The sequence below is a fragment of the Hemitrygon akajei genome, chromosome 8, assembly GCF_048418815.1.
Source record: "Hemitrygon akajei chromosome 8, sHemAka1.3, whole genome shotgun sequence".
Taxonomy (NCBI): Eukaryota; Metazoa; Chordata; class Chondrichthyes; order Myliobatiformes; family Dasyatidae; genus Hemitrygon; species Hemitrygon akajei.
Genome location: NC_133131.1, coordinates 124,652 through 147,673, shown reverse-complemented (window position 1 = coordinate 147,673; position 23,022 = coordinate 124,652). Strand labels below are relative to the sequence as shown.

At 54.8% G+C, this 23,022-nt stretch overlaps 1 protein-coding gene across 1 annotated transcript in view; it reads left to right on the top strand.

The window, feature by feature from the left end:
* Window positions 1-23,022, top strand: part of LOC140731526 (unconventional myosin-Ic-like) — a 92,417-nt gene that overhangs the window by 66,701 nt on the left and 2,694 nt on the right. The window contains 11 exon segments of the mRNA XM_073052995.1: window positions 1,674-1,750; window positions 3,004-3,072; window positions 4,949-5,033; window positions 6,587-6,746; window positions 9,179-9,262; window positions 10,812-10,905; window positions 12,284-12,339; window positions 16,847-16,982; window positions 17,904-17,974; window positions 18,469-18,566; window positions 19,297-19,396. Of these exon segments, the coding sequence (XP_072909096.1) occupies window positions 1,674-1,750; window positions 3,004-3,072; window positions 4,949-5,033; window positions 6,587-6,746; window positions 9,179-9,262; window positions 10,812-10,905; window positions 12,284-12,339; window positions 16,847-16,982; window positions 17,904-17,974; window positions 18,469-18,566; window positions 19,297-19,396 (1,030 nt within the window).

The following is a 23,022-nucleotide window of genomic DNA, read 5'->3' as shown; positions in this document are numbered from 1 at the left end:
TACGTCAGGGACTGTACCCCGGGGGAGAGTCGGTATGTCAGGGACTGTACCCTGGGGAGAGTCGGTACATCAGGGACTGTACCCTGGGGGGGGGGGGGGGTCGGTACGTCAGGGACTGTACCCTGGGGAGAGTCGGTATGTCAGGGACTGTACCCTGGGGAGAGTCGGTACATCAGGGACTGTACCCCGGGGAGAGTCGGTACATCAGGGACAGTACCCCGGGGAGGGGGGGGTCTGTACGTCAGGGACTGTACCCCAGGGAGAGTCGGTACGTCAGGGACTGTACCCCGGGGAGAGTCGGTACATCAGGGACAGTACCCTGGGGAGGGGGGGTCAGTACGTCAGGGACTGTACCCCAGGGAGAGTCGGTACGACAGGGACTGTACCCCGGGGAGAGTCGGTACATCAGGGACAGTACCCCGGGGAGGGGGGGGGTCAGTACGTCAGGGACAGTACCCAGGGAGAGTCGGTACATCAGGGACTGTACCCCGGGGAGAGTCGGTACATCAGGGACAGAACCCCCGGGGAGGGGGGGGGTCAGTACATCAGGGACAGTACCCCGGGGAGGGGGGGTCTGTACATCAGGGACAGTACCCCGGGGAGAGTCGGTACATCAGGGACAGTACCCTGGGGGGGGGGGGGGTCTGTACATCAGGGACAGTACCCCGGGGAGGGGGGGGTCAGTACATCAGGGGACTGTACCCCGGGGAGAATCGGTACATCAGGGACAGTACCCTGGGGAGGGGGGGTCAGTACGTCAGGGACTGTACCCCAGGGAGAGTCGGTACGTCAGGGACTGTACCCTGGGGGGGGGGGGGGTCGGTACGTCAGGGACTGTACCCCAGGGAGAGTCGGTACATCAGGGACAGTACCCTGGGGAGGGGGGGGTCAGTACGTCAGGGACTGTACCCCAGGGAGAGTCGGTACGTCAGGGACTGTACCCCGGGGAGAGTCGGTACATCAGGGACAGTACCCTGGGGAGGGGGGGGTCAGTACATCAGGGACTGTACCCCAGGGAGAGTCGGTACATCAGGGACTGTACCCCGGGGAGAGTCGGTACATCAGGGACAGTACCCCGGGGAGGGGGGGTCAGTACATCAGGGACAGTACCCCGGGGAGGGGGGGGGTCGGTACGTCAGGGACTGTACCCCGGGGAGAGTCGGTACATCAGGGACAGTACCCTGGGGAGGGGGGGGGTCGGTACGTCAGGGACTGTACCCCGGGGAGAGTCGGTACATCAGGGACAGTACCCTGGGGGGGGGGGGGGGGGGTCTGTACATCAGGGACAGTACCCCGGGGGAGGGGGGGGTCAGTACATCAGGGACTGTACCCCGGGGAGAATCGGTACATCAGGGACAGTACCCTGGGGAGGGGGGTCAGTACGTCAGGGACTGTACCCCAGGGAGAGTCGGTACGTCAGGGACTGTACCCTGGGGGGGGGGGGGTCGGTACGTCAGGGACTGTACCCTGGGGAGAGTCGGTATGTCAGGGACTGTACCCCGGGGGGGGGGGGAGAGTCGGTACGTCAGGAGGGACCAGACCTCAGGAAGAGTTTGTACATGAGGGACTGTACCCAGGGGAGAGTCAGTTTCTTCACTGGGGAGAGGCCTGTTACCCTGCCTCTCTGTCTCCCTGCTCTCTGCCTGTTTGATTCCTTTTCCTCTGTGTTCCAGAACAAAGATATTCATCCGTTTTCCCAAAACCCTGTTTGCCACAGAAGATGCCTTCCAGCTACAGAAGAACTCAATCGGTGAGTGTCCGTGCTCAGCCTTCTCTGGTGTGGTCTGCACCTCTGGCTCGGGCACCAGCTCCCGGTGACAGCCTGTTTAACCTCCTGGTGCACCGCTGTCACTGACGGCCACTGCAGTCTCATCTGCGGCAGTGGGGTCGGATCTGTGCGAGGCCAGACGGGAGTCTCGGTGTGGTGCGGCTGAAGAATTGGGAAACTGGTTTATTCTTGTCACACATACTGAAGTAGAGTGAAAAGCTTGTCTTGCGTTCTGTTCAGAGAGATCATTTCATTTCCAAAGAGCATTGTGGTAAGATAATAACAGAACGCAGAATAGAGTGTACAGTTACAGGGAATGTGCAGACTATCAGGTTCCTGGGTAGGTCATGGGTAAAGCATCAGACTTTTAACATGAGGCTCAAGGGTTCAAGTCCCTGTCTGGGCATTGCATTTGAGGACACCACAGTAGCATACTGGTTAGTGTGATGCTATTACAGGGTGGGATGCTGGAGGCCAGACTTTAATTTGGATGTCGCCGGAAAGGAGTTTGTGTGATCCCACCTGTGAGCCAGGGAGTTTCCTCTGGGTGCTCCGGTTTCCTTCCTCCATCGGTAGGTCCCGTGATTGGGTTAGGGTTCAATGAGTGGGGTGCTGGATGGTGCGGCTCGTTCGGAAGGGCCTGTTCCGCGCTCTCTCTCTAAAGAGCACAGCAAGGTAGGTAATGAGGTCCAGAGCCCATCTGATTCTAACAATAGTCCGACACCAGCCTGCTGAGATGTGCTTTTAGGCTTTGGGCCCCTCTGCCCGATGGGAGAGGGGAGAAGGCAGAACGTGCCTGCTTTCGGTTAGATAACAACCAACACAGCCCAACGATATTCTGGGGGGGTGGGGTGCAGCGCAAGTGTCAACCCGCCTGCTGATCCTAACCCGTAGGTTTATGGACTGTGGGAGGAAACCCATGCAGACGTAGAGAACAGACAAACTCAGCACAGTTCAACAGGAATTGAACAGGGGTCATGGTGCTGTGATTACAGAAGGACTTGGGAGGGGCCAGAGGAACCCATTGGGCGGGTGCGAGACGAGACGGGGACACAGGCAGGTGCGAGGACAGGGATGTGGGTGGGTGTGAGACAGGGGATGTGAGTGGTTTGCAGAAGGGAGGGCAGGATGGGGTGGAATGCGTTGGTGGAGGGTTCTGTGGGATGGGAGTGCCTGGTGGGGCTGATATTGGATGGAGTTGGCATTGCAATCACAGAAACCCTCCCCTCCCACAGCCACGAAGATCCAGGCGGAATGGCGCGGATTCCACCAGAGGCAGAAATACCAGAAGCTGCGATCCTCAGGTGAGCTGTTGGTGACGGTACTGCACGCTGGTGAACCAGCACTGTTTTGTCACAGAAACCTGTTTAAAAACAATGGAAATGGAAACGGACAGGCCATTCTGCCCCTCTTGTGCTGTTCCTTATCTGTGTCATGGCAGATTTGTTGCCTCACCCCATGCCATTCCGGAGTAGAAGGTCTTTGTTGACTCTCCCTCCACGGAGGCAAGCCTGAGGACTCCTCGTTGATACGGAGAAGAAATCCTTCCTGCTCTCACCGCCAGGTGGCAGATTCCTCAGTCCAAGACATTGCCACCTCTTGACGGTGGGCAGAGGTTAGCAGGTCAGGAGGGAAGTGAGCAGCTGCTGTCTGTCGAACCAGAGGGTGGTGAATGTGTGGAATTCACTGGCACAGATGGCTGTGGGGGCCAAGTCACAGGGTATATTGAAAGCGAAGGTTGATAGGTTCTTGGTTAGTCAGGGCATCAACAGATTAGTGGAGAAGGCAGGAGAATGGGGTTGAGAGGAATAATAAATCAGCCATGATGGAATAGTAGAATTAGGCCATTCAGCCCATTCTGCTCCTACAGCTTTTGGACTTGTGGAAACCTTGTTGGACATTCTCTGAGCCCAGTAGTCACTTCTGTGCACCAACCCTCCTCAAGAACAGCCTGGACTGCTTCAGCTGCAGTCCCTTGGGGTAGGGAGGTGTTAATGATGTTACCTTGGCCCAGTATTCTGGGGTCTGTGTACAGTACTACTGTCTGGGGTTGGCAAATCAGGAGTGCAAAGGGACTTGGGAGTCCTCATGCAGGATTCCCTGAGGGTTATCTTGCAGGTCGAGTCAGTGGTGAGGAAGGAAGTGCAGTGTTAACGTTTCTTTTGAGGGGACTAGGATATAAAAGTACGGATGTAATGCTGAGGCTTTATAAGGCATTGGTCAGACACTTGGAGTGTTGTGAAAAGTTCTGTGTCCCTTTTCTAAGAAAGTATGTGCTGGTATTGAGGGGCCTAGAGGATGGTCCTGGGAATGAAAGGGGTTAACATATGAAGTGCGTTGATGGCTCTGGGCCTGTACTCACTGGAGTTCTGAAGAAGGAGGGGGAATCTCATTGAAGCCCACTGAATATTGAAAGATCTGGGGAGTCGATGTGGAGAGGATGTTTCCACAGAAGGATATCCATTTAGAACAGAGATGAGGAGGAATTTCTTTAGCCAGAGGATGGTGAACCTGTGGAATTCGTTGCCACAGGCGACTGTGGAGGCCAAGTCACTGGGTATATTTCAAGCAGAGGTTGATAGGTTTGTGATCAATCTGGGTGTCAAAGGTTACAGGGAGAAGGCTGGAGAATGGGGTTAGCCATGATGGAATGACAGAGTTGATGGGCCGAGCAGCCTAATTCTGGTCCTATGTCTTATGGACTGGAAAGAATGTGAGAGTGAGAACTGGCTGTACCGGCCGGGGTTAGGGGCGGGGATGGGTACGACTGAAACATGGAAGGTCCTGAGGGGTATCTACAGATGGACGTGAAGAGGGTGTTTCCTCGTGGGAGAACCTCACGCCAGGAGATGGGTAAATGTTTTCTGTGGGGGTGAGTCTTTGAGACGCTGCCTCAAGGAGGGGAGGAAAGCGCCTGGCTGATTTTAAGAGAAATGAATAGGCGGGGAAAGTTGGCAGGAGGTGAGGAGTGGGTGGTAGCGTGTGTTAACTGAGTTCTTGTGCTGGTACTGCGTGTGTAACACCAGCCTGACCCTGACAGGTGTAAGCACAGCTTGAGTGTGAGGGTGGTGAGGGGCTCAGGGTCAGGGGTCGGGGTGGTGGGATCAAGGGTCAGAGGTTGGTGTATTGATCAATGGAAGGATGTCCATCTGGCCTGACCCGTGCTCTTTCTCCCTGCAGCAATCACCATCCAGTCGTGGTGGAGAGGGGAGATGGGGCGCCGTGTGGCAGCACGCAGGAGAAACGCTGCAAACACCATCCGCAGGTGAGGGGGTGCCCCCACCTTTCCCCGTGACCTGGGCCGCGGAACAGGCCTGCTTCTCTGAGACAGGGCCGGAGAGCGCGGGGTTTCAGCTCGTGCTGGAAGGGGTGGGGAGATATCGGGTGGGACAGGGGATATCAGGCCCCAGACAGGTGTAAAACATTCACACTAAATATTCCAGAGTCCAACCATTGTCCCTGGAATCCCCATCGGCCAGACCCTCACCGCCAATCTCTGACCACAACTTGGCCAGACATGAGTACCCCGTTACAGGAGCTGTAAGAGATTCTGCAGATGCTGCAAATCAGATATAACATATACGAAACACTGGAGGGACTCAACAGGTCGGGCAGCAGCTACAGAGAGGAATAAACAGCCGACATTTTGGGCCAAGACCCTTCATCAGGACTGGAGAGGAAGGGGGAAGAAGCTGGAATAAGAAGATAGGGGGAGGGGGAGGTGTACAAGTTAGCAGGTTACAGTATGACCGGGTGAAGGGAAGGTGGGTGGTTGGAGGAGGGGGGGATGAAGTGAGAAGCTGGTAGGTGATTGGTGGAAATGTAAATGCCCACTTTCCATTCCAGTCCATAAGACAAAAGCAGAATTGGGCCATTCAACTCATCAATCTAGTTTTCCATTCCATCACGGCTGATTTATTATCCCTCTCAACCCCACTCTCCCGCGTTCTTCCCGTAACCTTTGACACAATGAAAAGTCAAGAATCTATCAACCGTGGCAATGAATTCCACAGATTCACCACCCTCTGGCTAAAGAAATTCCTCCTCATCTCTTCTAAATGGATGTTCCTTTATTCTGAGACCATGCCCTCTGATCCTAAACTCCCCCACGATAAGAATCACCCTTTCCATGTCCGCTCTATCTAGGCCGTTCAATGCTCAGTAGGTTTCAGTGGAATTCCCCCTCATTTATCTAAACTCCAGTGAGTACGGGCCCAGAGGATCAGACACTTCTCATACTTTACCCCTTCATTCCTGTGACCCTCCTCTGGACCCTCTCCAACACCAGCTCAGCTTTCTTGGGTAAGGGGCTCAAGACTGCTAGCACTACTCCAAGAGCAGTCTGACCAATGCTTTATAAAGCCTCAGTCCTGGTAAAGAGTCTTGCCCTGAAATGTCAGTTGTGAGTGGATGGACCAGCAGCAGCCAGAGGGGCCGAACAGCCACTGTCACCGATAATGCTGTTCATTCGGTGCCATCTCCACCACCAGTGTCGCCAGTAACCCGCAGATGGCTCAGGATCAGGTCACCCAGAGTCAATGGTTGCAGGGAGGGGAAAAGGCTGCCTATTCCTCCCCATGCAGAATCCACTCACTCCATGCCTGGTAGGTGCAGAGGCACTGGCAGAGAGGTTGAATAGGAGCCAGTTACACCCAGACCCAGGCTTGCCTTAACCATCCCTCTCTGTTACTCTCTCTCCATCACCCTCTCCCTCCCTCCCTCACCCCATTCCCTTCTCTCTCTCCCTTACTCCCTTGTCCTCTGCCATCGCCCTACCTTACCCTCACCTCCCCCCTTACCCTCCCTCTCTCCCTCCAGGTTTATCAAGGGTTTCATTAACCGGCACAAACCGCGCTGTCCAGAGAATGAGTATTTTGTGGATTATGTCAGATGCTCCTTCCTGATGAATTTGAAACGCAACTTGCCAAAGAACGTTCTGGATAAATCGTGGCCAGTGCCTCCTCCAGCTCTCTCTGAGGTAAGTGACTGTTTCCACCAGTGGTGCCAGTACTTGGCTTGAGAGAGTGTTGATCTGTCCCTGTGTTCCTGGCTCTGACTGTGCTGGACATGAACAAAGTTGTCACACTGGCCAGAAACCAATGCTGTGTCCCTGCAAATTTGAGAGCTAAAGGTAAAAGAAGCATTAGGGGTAAGTGATCAGAATATGATCAAATTCACCCTGAAATTTGAGAACGAGAAGCTAAAGTCAGATGTATCAGTTTAACGGTAGAGTAAAGGGAATTAGACGTTTGAGAGAGAAGTTGGCCAGAACTGATAGGAAAAGGACATTGGCTGGGTTGATGGCAGAGCAGCAATGGCTGGAATTTTGGGAAACAATGTGGAAGGCTCAGGATATACACATCCCAAAGAGGAAGAAATATTCTAAAGGTAAGATGACACAACAGTGGCCAACAAAGGAAGTCAAAACCAACATAAAAGCCAAAGAGATGTGTTGAAGCTGGAGAGGATTCAAAGGAGATTCATGAAAATGATTCCAGGATTGAATGGCTTATTGTATAAATAGCATTTGATGGCTCTGGGCCCATCTTCACTGGAATTCAGAAGAATGAAGGGTGACCTCATCGAAACTTATTAAATGATGAAAGGCCTTGATAGAGTGGATGTGGAGAGGACGTTTCCTGTGGTGGGAGAGTCCAGGACCAGAGGACACAGATAGAGTGGATGTGGAGAGGACGTTTCCTGTGGTGGGAGAGTCCAGGACCAGAGGACACAGATAGAGTGGATTTGGAGAGGATGTTTCCTATAGTGGGAGAGTCTAAGACCAGAGGACACAGATAGAGTGGATTTGGAGAGGATGTTTCCTATAGTGGGAGAGTCTAAGACCAGAGGACACAGATAGAGTGGATTTGCAGAGGATGTTTCCTATAGTGGGAGAGTCTAAGACCAGAGGACACAGATAGAGTGGATTTGGAGAGGATGTTTCCTATAGTGGGGGAGTCTAGGACCAGAGGACACAGATAGAGTGGATGTGGAGAGGACATTTCCTGTGGTGGGAGAGTCCAGGACCAGACACAGATAGAGTGGATGTGGAGAGGATGTTTCCTATAGTGGGGGAGTCTAGGACCAGAGGACACAGATAGAGTGGATGTGGAGAGGACATTTCCTGTGGTGGGAGAGTCCAGGACCAGACACAGATAGAGTGGATGTGGAGAGGACATTTCCTGTGGTGGGAGAGTCCAGGACCAGACACAGATAGAGTGGATTTGGAGAGAATGTTTCCTATAGTGGGAGAGTCTAAGACCAGAGGACACAGCCTCGGAATAGAGGGGTGTCCTTTAGAGCAGAGAATTTCTTTAGTAAGAGAATGGTGAATCTGTGGAATTTGCTGTCACAGGCAACTGTGGAGGCCAGGTGTTTATATATATTTAAAGCAGAGGTTGATAGATTCTTGACTGGCCAGGGAGGAAAAGCAGGAAATTGGGGCTGAGAGAAACAATCGATCAGCCATGGTGAAATGGCGGAGCAGACTCAATGGACTAGGTGGCTTAATTCTGCTCCTATATCTTATGGTCCAAGTTCCACCCCCCACCCCCCAGTGCCGGGCTCTGATCCCCTCCCCTTGACTCAGCCAGCTGTGGCTTGTTTCTGCATTATAATTGGTAATTCCCATGGGGAGAGGAGTGAGATGCCTCTGTCAGGGCTGTGGTTACCGAGGGTGAATGAGGCTCTGTCTGCCATATGTTCCTGCCCACTGAACACTCCCTCCTATCACAACTCGCTGAGAAAGTTACCTCATTGGCTGAAGGCTGCTTAAGGATGTGGAAGCTGTGTGTCTGGGACCTTATACGAGTTGCTGGATAGCATTGGAGCTGGACTCGTTCATTTTGTTACAGCTTGCTTCAGCCACAGGCAGTGCACTGTCAACAAGCGATGGTAATTATTGCCGGGCATTTTCTTGAGGTGGCAACCCTATTGGACGTTGGTATTGTAGAATACTGCAAGTTTGATACACTGGTTCATTGATTAGACTGATGGCAAGGGTACTCGGCTGTGGTGCGGAGCAGGTCCCCATTCATGCCTGTTGTGGCCTCTCCAGAGAAGATGCCAGAGCTGGCTGTGCGCAGCTGGCTTTGAGGCTGGCCCCACACCCCTGCCCCCCCTCACTCGGTAGAAAACAAACAGAATTGGGTTTGTTTGTGGCTGCACTGGAGCAAGGTGAGGAACTGCTACAGTCTGTTCTTGCAGAAACGTAGCTCCAGGGCAACATCACGCACCTTCAGTCTACAGCCACTCAGGCACTTGATCCATATCATTATTTTTATTTTCTTTTTTTGTAACTTTTTTTTGCTATCATGGTTACATGTGCTGTGTCTGACTGTTAGTTCTGTGTTGCACCTTGGCTGTGTTCATGTGTATGGTTGAATGACAATCTTGAATGGTGTGTCCCAGGCCTCTGAGCTGCTGAGGGAGCTACACATGAAGAACATGGTCCAGATCTACTGCAAGAAGATCACTCCGGAGTGGAAGCAACAGGTGAGGTGGAGTTTTGGGGTGGAGCATGAGGGTGTGGAATGGATGATGGAGACAGGAATGGGGATGGGGCTGGATTGGGAATCGGAATCTGAATCAGATTTATTATGGTCTCGTATGTCATGGACCTTGTTTTACAACAGTAGTGAGTGCATGACAGAAAGATTACTATCAACTGCAGAAATAAGGAGGAAGAGCCCAGGAACAGGCCCTTCAGCCCATCTAGTCCATGCTTAAGTGTTACTCTGCATAATCCCATCAACCCGCACCCATACCATAGCCCTCAAATAGTGAAGTACTGTCATGGGTTCACGGACCGTTCAGTAATCAGATGGTGGAGGGGATGAAGCTGAAATGTTGAGTGTGTGTCTTCAGGCTCACTGATGGTGGTAATGAGGAGAGGGATGTCCCTGGGTGGCGAGGGTCCTTACTGACGGAAGCTGCCTTCCTGAGACATCACTTGTTGTCGTTGATGGTGTGGTGGCTAGTGCCCGTGATGGAGCAGCCTCTTGCGGTCCCCGGTACCAGACCGTGATGCAACGGGGCAGAATTCTCTCCATGGTACATCTACAGATATCTGGTGACACTTGGTGGGGGCTCAGAATTTGCTAGAGTCTTTTATGACATACCAAATCTACTCAAACTCCCAATGAGACAGAGCTGCCAGTTTGTAACTGGATCAATATGTTGGGCCCAGGATAGATCCTCAGAGATGGTGACACCCAAGAAGTGAAACTGCTGATTCTCGATAAGGACTGGGATGTGCTCCCTTGAATTTCCCTTCCTGAAGTCTGCAATCAGGCACTTGGTGACTGACGTTGAGTGCTGGGTTGTTGCTGCAACACCTCTCAACCAGCGGATCTGTCTCACTCCCGTACGCCTCCTCATCGTCATCTGAAATTCTGCCAACAATAGTTGTGTTGTCAGCAAGTTTATAAATGGCGTATGAGCTGTGCATAGTCGCCAGTTGGGTGTAGGGAGAATAGAGCAGAAGGCTAAGCATGCATCCTTGCAGTGCACCAGTGCTGATTGTCCATGAGGACGAGATGCTGATTCCGGTCTCCCGAGGAAGTCGAGGATCCAGTCGCAGTAATCAATAAGCAGCAGCCGCCAGATGTAGGTATTGCTGAAGCAGGAGGTGGAGATTGGGAAGCAATTCCGATTATCCAGAGTGGTGTGAGGGTCAGGGTCGGGGCCGGGAGTCTGCAGGCACTTGGTGGGGACTGGACGGGACCATCCAAGGGAGGAGACGTCACTTCCTGAGCCCTCCTTCCTGGAGCAGGTCTGAGCACTGCCTCCTGAACGGATGATGCCAGACAGGGGAGGTGACAATCATCTGGCCTTGTCCTCTGCTCAGTGAACACACACAGATATCCCACAGTGATGGGACAGCCCCGAAGCACAGCCAGGGGTCTGGGACTGAAATCCACCAGCAATCCGTCCTCTGGATATAGGTGCTGTATCTGATCCGTGACTCCCCTTGGCTGCCGTCTCTGCCTTCCCACGAGCCAGGATTGTTGACTATGACTGAAGGATGTCTCTTCCCCCACAGCTGGAGCAGAAGGTTGTGGCAAGTGCACTTTTCAAGGACAAGAAGGACAACTACCCCCAAAGTGTGGCCAAACTCTTCACCGACTCCCGTATCAGTGAGTGGGGGGTGTGCAGGGAGGGGGGCAGGAGTGTGGGGCCAAACTCTTCACCGACTCCCGTATCAGTGAGTGGGGGGTGTGCAGGGAGGGGGGCAGGAGTGTGGGGCCAAACTCTTCACCGACTCCCGTATCAGTGAGTGGGGGGTGTGCAGGGAGGGGGGCAGGAGTGTGGGGCCAAACTCTTCACCGACTCCCGTATCAGTGAGTGGGGGGTGTGCAGGGAGGGGGGCAGGAGTGTGGGGCCAAACTCTTCACCGACTCTTGTATCAGTAAGTGGGGGGTGTGCAGGGAGGGGGGCAGGAGTGTGGGGCCAAACTCTTCACCGACTCCCGTATCAGTGAGTGGGGGGTGTGCAGGGAGGGGGGCAGGAGTGTGGGGCCAAACTCTTCACCGACTCCCGTATCAGTGAGTGGGGGGTGTGCAGGGAGGGGGGCAGGAGTGTGGGGCCAAACTCTTCACCGACTCCCGTATCAGTGAGTGGGGGGTGTGCAGGGAGGGGGGCAGGAGTGTGGGGCCAAACTCTTCACTGACTCCCGTATCAGTGAGTGGGGGGTGTGCAGGGAGGGGGGCAGGAGTGTGGGGCCAAACTCTTCACCGACTCCCGTATCAGTGAGTGGGGGGTGTGCAGGGAGGGGGGCAGGAGTGTGGGGCCAAACTCTTCACCGACTCCCGTATCAGTGAGTGGGGGGTGTGCAGGGAGGGGGGCAGGAGTGTGGGGCCAAACTCTTCACCGACTCCCATATCAGTGAGTGGGGGGTGTGCAGGGAGGGGGGCAGGAGTGTGGGGCCAAACTCTTCACCGACTCCTGTATCAGTGAGTGGGGGGTGTGCAGGGAGGGGGGCAGGCGTGTGGGGCCAAACTCTTCACCGACTCCCGTATCAGTGAGTGGGAGGTGTGCAGGGAGGGGGGCAGGAGTGTGGGGCCAAACTCTTCACCGACTCCCATATCAGTGAGTGGCCATGAGGTGGAGGGGGTTGTGCAGGGGGGAGAAGGGAGGTTATTGAGGGAGGAGTGAGGTAGTGACTGGAGAGGGAACGGGGGAAGGGGGGGTTATTGAGGGAGGAGTGAGGTAGTGACTGGAGAGGGAATGGGGGAAGGGGGGGTTATTGAGGGAGGAGTGAGGTAGTGACTGGAGAGGGAACAGCTGGAGTTACCAGTGGGTCAGGAGTGGCTGAGCGGGGTGCCAGGGGAGGGGATGGTAGTGGTTGCGGTGTAATGGTGGAGGGACAGGGCGAGGGGAGGAAGGCAGGGATGGGGGCTGGGTGGAGCCTGGACAGGGGTATAATTGTGGAGTAGTGAGCTTGCCTGGAGGTGTGGAGCTGGGGAGGTGTGAACCGATTGGGGTGCCCCTCCTGATGCCTCATTTCTATTCCAGCAATGAACGAGATCAACTCGAAGGTGCTGCAGGTGATCGACAAAGATAGCATCAAAGTACGAGTCGCACTGGCATCTGCACGCGTCCCCATCACCCACACCGATCCCATCACCCACACCGATCCCATCACCCACACCGATCCCATCACCCACACCAATCCCATCACCCACACCGATCCCATCACATACACTGAACCCCGTGAACGTGTCCCCATCACCCACACCGATCCCATCACATACACTGAACCCCGTGTACGTGTCCCCATCACCCACACCGATCCCATCACATACACTGATCCCCGTGAACGTGTCCCCATCACCCACACCGATCCCATCACATACACTGAACCCCTGTGCACGTGTCCCCATCACCCACACCGATCCCATCACATACACTGATCCCCGTGAACGTGTCCCCATCACCCACACCGATCCCATCACATACACTGATCCCCGTGAACGTGTCCCCATCACCCACACCGATCCCATCACATACACTGGCCCCCTGTGCACGTGTCCCCATCACCCACACCGATCCCATCACATACACTGAACCCCTGTGCACGTGTCCCCATCACCCACACCGATCCCATCACATACACTGAACCCCGTGTACGTGTCCCCATCACCCACACCGATCCCATCACATACACTGAACTCCGTGTACGTGTCCCCATCACCCACACCGATCCCATCACATACACTGAACCCCGTGTACGTGTCCCCATCACCCACACAAATCCCATCACATACACTGGCCCCCTGTGCACGTGTCCCCATCACCCACACCGATCCCATCACATACACTGATCCCCGTGAACGTGTCCCCATCACCCACACCAATCCCATCACATACACTGAACCCCGTGTACGTGTCCCCAACACCCACACCGATCCCATCACATACACTGGCCCCCTGTGCACGTGTCCCCATCACCCACACCGATCCCATCACCCACACCAATCCCATCACATACACTGAACTCCGTGTACGTGTCCCCATCACCCACACCGATCCCATCACATACACTGGCCCCCTGTGCACGTGTCCCCATCACCCACACCAATCCCATCACATACACTGAACCCCGTGTACGTGTCCCCATCACCCACACCAATCCCATCACCCACACCAATCCCATCACATACACTGAACCCCGTGTACGTGTCCCCATCACCCACACCAATCCCATCACCCACACCGATCCCATCACATACACTGAACCCCTGTGCACGTGTCCCCATCACCCACACCGATCCCATCACATACACTGAACCCCGTGTACGTGTCCCCATCACCCACACCAATCCCAGCACATACACTGAACTCCGTGTACGTGTCCCCATCACCCACACCAATCCCATCACATACACTGAACCCCGTGTACGTGTCCCCATCACCCACACCAATCCCATCACATACACTGGCCCCCGTGAACGTGTCCCCATCACCCACACCGATCCCATCACATACACTGATCCCCGTGAACGTGTCCCCATCACCCACACCGATCCCATCACATACACTGGCCCCCTGTGCACGTGTCCCCATCACCCACACCAATCCCATCACCCACACCAATCCCATCACATACACTGGCCCCCTGTGCACGTGTCCCCATCACCCACACCAATCCCATCACCCACACCAATCCCATCACATACACTGAACCCCGTGTACGTGTCCCCATCACCCACACCGATCCCATCACATACACTGAACCCCGTGTACGTGTCCCCATCACCCACACCGATCCCATCACATACATTGAACCCCGTGTACGTGCACGTAACCGTCACCAATACTGGCCCCCTATGCACGTGTCCCCATCACCCACACCGATCCCATCACATACACTGAACCCCGTGTACGTGTCCCCATCACCCACACCGATCCCATCACATACACTGAATCCCGTGTACGTGTCCCCATCACCCACACCGATCCCATCACATACACTGAACCCCGTGTACGTGTCCCCATCACCCACACCGATCCCATCACATACACTGATCCCCGTGAACGTGTCCCCATCACCCACACCGATCCCATCACATACACTGGCCCCCTGTGCACGTGTCCCCGTCACCCACACCGATCCCATCACATACACTGGCCCCCGTGTACGTGTCCCCATCACCCAAACCGATCCCATCACATACACTGAACCCCGTGTACGTGTCCCCATCACCCACACAAATCCCATCACAGACACTGATCCCCGTGTACGTGTCCCCATCACCCAAACCGATCCCATCACATACACTGAACCCCGTGTACGTGTCCCCATCACCCACACCGATCCCATCACATACACTGAACCCCGTGTACGTGTCCCCATCACCCACACCGATCCCATCACATACACTGGCCCCCGTGTACGTGTCCCCATCACCCACACCGATCCCATCACATACACTGATCCCCGTGAACGTGTCCCCATCACCCACACCGATCCCATCACATACACTGAACCCCGTGCACGTGTCCCCAACACCCACACTGATCCCATCACATACACTGAACCCCGTGTACGTGTCCCCATCACCCATACCAATCCCATCACATACACTGAACCCCGTGTACGTGTCCCCATCACCCACACCGATCCCATCACATACACTGGCCCCCTGTGCACGTGTCCCCATCACCCACACTGATCCCATCACATACACTGGCCCCCTGTGCACGTGTCCCCATCACCCACACCGATCCCATCACATACACTGAACCCCTGTGCACGTGTCCCCATCACCCACACCGATCCCATCACATAAACTGGCCCCCTGTGCACGTGTCCCCATCACCCACACCGATCCCATCACATAAACTGGCCCCCTGTGCACGTGTCCCCATCACCCACACCGATCCCATCACATACACTGAACCCCGTGCACGTGTCCCCATCACCCACACTGATCCCATCACATACACTGAACCCCTGTGCACGTGTCCCCATCACCCACACCAATCCCATCACATACACTGAACTCTGTGTACGTGTCCCCATCACCCACACCAATCCCATCACATACACTGATCCCCGTGAACGTGTCCCCGTCACCCACACCGATCCCATCACATACACTGAACCCCGTGTACGTGTCCCCATCACCCACACCGATCCCATCACATACACTGATCCCCGTGAACGTGTCCCCGTCACCCACACCAATCCCATCACATACACTGAACTCTGTGTATGTGTCCCCATCACCCACACCGATCCCATCACATAAACTGGCCCCCTGTGCACGTGTCCCCATCACCCACACCGATCCCATCACATACACTGAACCCCGTGTACGTGTCCCCATCACCCACACCGATCCCATCACATACACTGATCCCCGTGAACGTGTCCCCGTCACCCACACCAATCCCATCACATACACTGGCCCCCTGTGCACGTGTCCCCATCACCCACACCGATCCCATCACATACACTGATCCCCGTGAACGTGTCCCCATCACCCACACCGATCCCATCACATACACTGAACCCCTGTGCACGTGTCCCCATCACCCACACCGATCCCATCACATACACTGATCCCCGTGAACGTGTCCCCGTCACCCACACCGATCCCATCACATACACTGGCCCCCTGTGCACGTGTCCCCATCACCCACACCGATCCCATCACGTACACTGAACCCCGTGTACGTGCACGTAACCGTCACCTATACTGGCCCCCTGTGCACGTGTCCCCATCACCCACACCGATCCCATCACCCACACCGATCCCATCACGTACACTGAACCCCGTGTACGTGCACATAACCGTCACCTATACTGGCCCCCTGTGCACAACCCTTCACCTTCACCGACTCCTTACACGTCCCCTTCACCTACACTACACTGACTCCCTCCGTGTGCTCCCATCACATACACTGAACTCGTGCACATCTCCAGCGCCTACACCGATCCCATCACATACACTGAACTCGTGCACGTCTCCAGCGCCTACACCGATCCCATCACATACACTGAACTCGTGCACGTCTCCAGCGCCTACACCGATCCCATCACATACACTGAACTCGTGCACATCTCCAGCGCCTACACCGATCCCATCACATACACTGAACTCGTGCACGTCTCCAGCGCCTACACCGATCCCATCACATACACTGAACTCGTGCACGTCTCCAGCGCCTACACCGATCCCATCACATACACTGAACTCGTGCACGTCTCCAGCGCCTACACCGATCCCATCACATACACTGAACTCGTGCACATCTCCAGCGCCTACACCGATCCCATCACATACACTGAACTCGTGCACATCTCCAGCGCCTACACCGATCCCATCACATACACTGAACTCGTGCACGTCTCCAGCGCCTACACCGATCCCATCACATACACTGAACTCGTGCACATCTCCAGCACCTACACCGATCCCATCACCTGCACTGAACTCGTGCTCATCTCCAGCGCCTACACCGATCCCATCACATACACTGAACTCGTGCACGTCTCCAGCGCCTACACCAATCCCCTGCATGCAGCCCTCTCCACGTTTTGCTGGCAGTAAGTCTGGGCTTGCCTTGCAGTACGCAGTGGCGGTGACGAAGTACGATCGGAACGGTTACCGGGCACGGCCTCGCCAGCTACTGATCACAGCCAGCAGTGCCTACCTCGTAGAGGAAGGCAAACTCAAACAGACCATCGATTACTCCAAACTCAAAGGTGGGTAGTGGAGGGGAGATGGCGAGGAGCCAGTGACTAATGCCTTCCTCTGCTAATAGTGCATCACAGTGTGGAACCACACATGCACCTGGTTTATAAAGATTTATATTAAATCAGATATAATCTGGTGTTGTACAGCATTGTACTAACCACTATATAACCATGCATGATCTGGAAAATTTGTATGTGTGTGTGTAGAGGGAGCTTCATTCTGTGTCTGATCTCAGGGGTGTGTGATGGGACGGTGTGGAGGGGCCTTCACTCTGTGTCTGACCCCGGGAGTGTTTGATGGGTCAGTACAGGGGGAGCTTCACTCTGTGTCTGACCCCAGGAGTGTTCGATGGGTCAGTACAGGGGGAGCTTCACTCTGTGTCTGACCCCAGGAGTGTTCGATGGGTCAGTACAGGGGGAGCTTCACTCTGTGTCTGGCCCCGGGAGTGTTCGATGGGTCAGTACAGGGGGAGCTTCACTCTATGTCTGACGCTGGGAGTGTTTGATGGGTCAGTACAGGGGGAGTTTCACTCTATGTCTGACGCTGGGAGTGTTTGATGGGTCAGTACAGGGGGAGTTTCACTCTGTGTCTGACCCCGGGAGTGTTCGATGGGTCAGTACAGGGGGAGCTTCACTCTGTGTCTGGCCCCGGGAGTGTTTGATGGGTCAGTACAGGGGGAGCTTCACTCTGTGTCTGGCCCCGGGAGTGTTTGATGGGTCAGTACAGGGGGAGTTTCACTCTGTGTCTGACCCCGGGAGTGTTTGATGGGTCAGTACAGGGGGAGCTTCACTCTGTGTCTGACCCATGCTCTTCATTTTCTGATGTTGATTTGGGTTGGTTGATTGAGTGAGTTCGCTAACCGAGCTGATGTGTGGCAGGACAGGGTTAGTATTCAGGTTTTAACTTGGATCCTTCATGATTCCCTGCAGGAATATCAGTCAGTTCACTCAGTGACGGCCTCTTCGTCCTGCACGTTCCCTGTGAGGACAATCGGCAGAAGGTAGGGATTGCCAGCTCATCGTACAGAAGGGGAACAGGTCCTTCAGCCTGTGTGTCCTTGCTGACCAAAGACCACTCATTAATAATTCCACTGGATTTTACCCACAATCCCCCCAAGTGCTCCCTTCTTCCTGCCCCCTCACTCTATGGGGCAGGGAGGGGCTTCTTCTGTCGGACACCAGGAACCGATTTGAAGAGCTCACGCTGGACATGAGGCCAGTCAGCCTGGAGCTGGTGCTGGCCCCTGGGTCTGCCCATGGTGCTCACCCTCTCCTGCCCTGCTTTCTGACAGTCCATTCACTTCTCTGTTGGGAGCTTGAACACCGTCTGTGGGTGACGTGGGTCCCAGGCATTGCGGACGACGTGGTCTATGTACAACACAGGACTGTGGCAGCAGGGGTCAGTGGGTAACAGGAGAATCGGGCAGCGGCAGCGGCAGCGCGGTCCCATACTCGGAGAGCGCGACTCCCTGACGTGTGTTGTGCTGTGTTTCAGGGTGATCTGGTGTTGCGGAGTGATCATGTGATCGAGACGCTGACCAAACTGGCCATTGAGTCAGACAAGGTCAACAGTGTCAACGTCAACCAGGGGAGGTGAGCAGACACTCTCCCCTCCCCACCGTGCAAAATATAGTGCGGGGTAGGGAGGTGTGTGCCAAGGGGGGTTGGGGTGAACCCTATTGAAACGACAGAGAAGGGCAAGCAGGGAGGGTGGCGAGGAGCAAGGGGCGAGGGGCGAGGGAGCGTGCAGTGAGCAACGGCAGGGCCAGAGAAACAGGGCATTTGAGATGGGTGGGGCAGGAGGAGAACCCTGCCTGAAGGAGAGTATAGGGAATGAACGGGGAAGGAGGGCGGAGGGAATGAACGGGGAAGGAGGGCGGAGGGAATGAAAGGGGAAGGAGGGCGGAGGGAATGAACGGGGAAGGAGGGCGGAGGGAGTGAACGGGGACGGAGGGCAGAGGGAGGGGATGGAGGGCGGAGGGAGTGAATGGGGACGGCAGGCGGAGGGAGTGAATGGGGACGGAGGGTGGAGGGAGTGAATAGGGACGGAGGGAGTGAATGGGGAAGGAGGGCGGAGGGAGTGAATGGGGACGGCGGGCGGAGGGAGTGAACGGGGACGGAGGGCGGAGGGAGTGAACGGGGGCGGAGGGAGGGGACGGAGGGCAGAGGGAGTGAACGAGGGTGGAGGGAGTGAATGGGGAAGGAGGGTGGAGGGAGGTGGTATGGTTGTGTGTTCTAACGGGGCCCAGTGAGTGTGGAGAGGGGAAGCAGGTGAAGGGCGAGAGGATCTGCTGGAGGGTGATCAGTTCTGTCTGTTCTGCAGCATTAAATTTACCATTAAACAAGGCAAGGAGGGCATCATCGACTTCACGTCGGGGTCCGAGCTGATAATTTCCAAAGCAAAGAATGGACATCTGTCTGTGGTAAGGTTCAGCATCGGGGTTAATGTCACTCAGCTAATTTGGGGTGCACAGCTCCATATCTGTTGTTCTCTGTAATCTGGACATCTCTGAAAGAGCAAACTTTTATTGGCCAGTGAAAACACCTCCAGTCCTCTGGGTACAGTACCGTTGGGCAGGAGTTTCCCCGTTCAGACCCAGTGACTGTCAGGGACCCAGCCAGAGGGGGTGTAAGTGGGGAGGGGGGAATCGGCACATGCTCGTGCTCCCCTGTTTGCTGCTCCCGTCCTTCACTGGATCAGGGAGATGCAGCAAGGATAGCCTGCACTAAAGTGGCAGGCCGCAAATCCCGGCACCACACACAAAATGCTGGAGCAAAGCAGCAGCTCAGACAGTGCCTATGGAGAAGAACAAACAGGCTGAGACCCTTCATCAGGAGTTAGGTTGAGCAGCTAAGTGTCTAAATTTCTGATAAGGGGCAGGGCTTCAGTGACGGACGATGGTAACTTTTTCTGGGGAGGGGTGACCTGTGCAAGAGGGACCAAACAAAGAGGAACCATTGTCCCAACAGGAATGCTTCCCAGTGCTACCCAGACAAGAAAGGCAGGGAATGGCAGCAAAAGGGGGGAAGAGAAGAAGATGTTGTAACGGGAGTTGGAAGATCCAGTGGTCACAAGGTCTGGTAGGTTCAGTAGTGTAGAGTTACTGTGACACCACAGCTCCCGGTGTTGCCGGTAGGTTCAGTAGTGTAGAGTTACTGTGACATTACAGCTCCCGGTGTTGCCGGTAGGTTCAGTAGTGTAGAGTTACTGTGACACCACAGCTCCCGGTGTTGCCGGTGGGTTCAGTAGTGTAGAGTTACTGTGACACCACAGCTCCTGGTGTTGCCGGTAGGTTCAGTAGTGTAGAGTTACTGTGACACCACAGCTCCCGGTGTTGCCGGTAGGTTCAGTAGTGTAGAGTTACTGTGACATTACAGCTCCCGGTGTTGCCGGTAGGTTCAGTAGTGTAGAGTTACTGTGACACCACAGCTCCCGGTGTTGCCGGTGGGTTCAGTAGTGTAGAGTTACTGTGACACCACAGCTCCCGGTGTTGCCGGTAGGTTCAGTAGTGTAGAGTTACTGTGACACCACAGCTCCCGGTGTTGCCGGTAGGTTCAGTAGTGTAGAGTTACTGTGACACCACAGCTCCCGGTGTTGCCGGTAGGTTCAGTAGTGTAGAGTTACTGTGACACCACAGCTCCCGGTGTTGCCGGTAGGTTCAGTAGTGTAGAGTTACTGTGACACTACAGCTCCCGGTGTTGCCGGTGGGTTCAGTAGTGTAGAGTTACTGTGACACCACAGCTCCCGGTGTTGCCGGTAGGTTCAGTAGTGTAGAGTTACTGTGACACTACAGCTCCCGGTGTTGCCGGTGGGTTCAGTAGTGTAGAGTTACTGTGACACCACAGCTCCCGGTGTTGCCGGTAGGTTCAGTAGTGTAGAGTTACTGTGACATTACAGCTCCCGGTGTTGCCGGTAGGTTCAGTAGTGTAGAGTTACTGTGACACCACAGCTCCCGGTGTTGCCGGTAGGTTCAGTAGTGTAGAGTTACTGTGACACCACAGCTCCCGGTGTTGCCGGTAGGTTCAGTAGTGTAGAGTTACTGTGACATTACAGCTCCCGGTGTTGCCGGTAGGTTCAGTAGTGTAGAGTTACTGTGACACCACAGCTCCCGGTGTTGCCGGTGGGTTCAGTAGTGTAGAGTTACTGTGACATTACAGCTCCCGGTGTTGCCGGTAGGTTCAGTAGTGTAGAGTTACTGTGACATTACAGCTCCCGGTGTTGCCGGTAGGTTCAGTAGTGTAGAGTTACTGTGACACCACAGCTCCCGGTGTTGCCGGTAGGTTCAGTAGTGTAGAGTTACTGTGACACCACAGCTCCCGGTGTTGCCGGTGGGTTCAGTAGTGTAGAGTTACTGTGACACTACAGCTCCCGGTGTTGCCGGTGGGTTCAGTAGTGTAGAGTTACTGTGACACTACAGCTCCCGGTGTTGCCGGTGGGTTCAGTAGTGTAGAGTTACTGTGACACCACAGCTCCCGGTGTTGCCGGTAGGTTCAGTAGTGTAGAGTTACTGTGACACCACAGCTCCCGGTGTTGCCGGTGGGTTCAGTAGTGTAGAGTTACTGTGACACTACAGCTCCCGGTGTTGCCGGTGGGTTCAGTAGTGTAGAGTTACTGTGACACCACAGCTCCCGGTGTTGCCGGTGGGTTCAGTAGTGTAGAGTTACTGTGACACTACAGCTCCCGGTGTTGCCGGTGGGTTCAGTAGTGTAGAGTTACTGTGACACCACAGCTCCCGGTGTTGCCGGTAGGTTCAGTAGTGTAGAGTTACTGTGACACCACAGCTCCCGGTGTTGCCGGTAGGTTCAGTAGTGTAGAGTTACTGTGACACCACAGCTCCCGGTGTTGCCGGTGGGTTCAGTAGTGTAGAGTTACTGTGACACTACAGCTCCCGGTGTTGCCGGTGGGTTCAGTAGTGTAGAGTTACTGTGACACCACAGCTCCCGGTGTTGCCGGTGGGTTCAGTAGTGTAGAGTTACTGTGACACCACAGCTCACGGTGTTGCCGGTAGGTTCAGTAGTGTAGAGTTACTGTGACATTACAGCTCCCGGTGTTGCCGGTAGGTTCAGTAGTGTAGAGTTACTGTGACACCACAGCTCCCGGTGTTGCCGGTGGGTTCAGTAGTAAAGCTAGCGGCCCTGCGGGTGAGCTGGAGTGTGGTGCTATCAGAAACACGGCTGAGGGAGGGGCAGGAATGGCAGTTTTGGGTGTGGAGTTTTCAAGTGTGATGGGGGGGATTGCACTACTGATTAGCGCGAACTGACAGCAGGATGTTCCGGAGAGAGGGGTAGGTGAAATATATCATCTGGAAATAGAAAGGGGTGATCTCTGATGGAGTTTCACAAGTCTCAATAGTCAAAGATCACATCTGTAGGCAAGCACAGTACAGTGCTGAATGAGGGAAATTTGACTTACCCATTACTGGCCTCCAGAGCAGGTTTGCGAGATGGACCCGGGAATGAAAGGGTTAATGATTGAGGGTCTGGAACTTCATTCCCTGAATTGAGGAGTGACCTGGTCGAAGTATATATGATCACCAGGGGCACAGACAGGGTGAAAGCACATGGGTCTCCTCTTTGAAGCATGCTAAAAACTAGAGGACACCGGTGTAAGACCAGATGTTTCTAAGGGGCATTCCTGTCGCAGGATGTCCTTCTCTGACCCAATTGAGATACCCCCACCCTCTCTCAACAGAGACACCTGTCGGGGTATCCCTGTCGAGGGAGGGGCAGGATGGGGGTGTCTCTGTCTGGGTCAGCTTGTGGGATTCTCTGTCAGGACTGAGGGTGGGGGTATCCCTGTCGAGGGAGGGGCAGGATGGGGGTTTCTCTGTCTGGGTCAGCTTGTGGGATTCTCTGTCAGGACTGAGGGTGGGGGTATCCCTGTCGAGGGAGGGGCAGGATGGGGGTTTCTCTGTCTGGGTCAGCTTGTGGGATTCTCTGTCAGGACTGAGGGTGGGATCGTCCCTGTCCAAGTCAGGTTGGGGGCATCTCTATCGAAAGAGGATAGAGGTGTGTTGTCGGGGTCAAAGTGGGGGTGTCTCTATCAAGA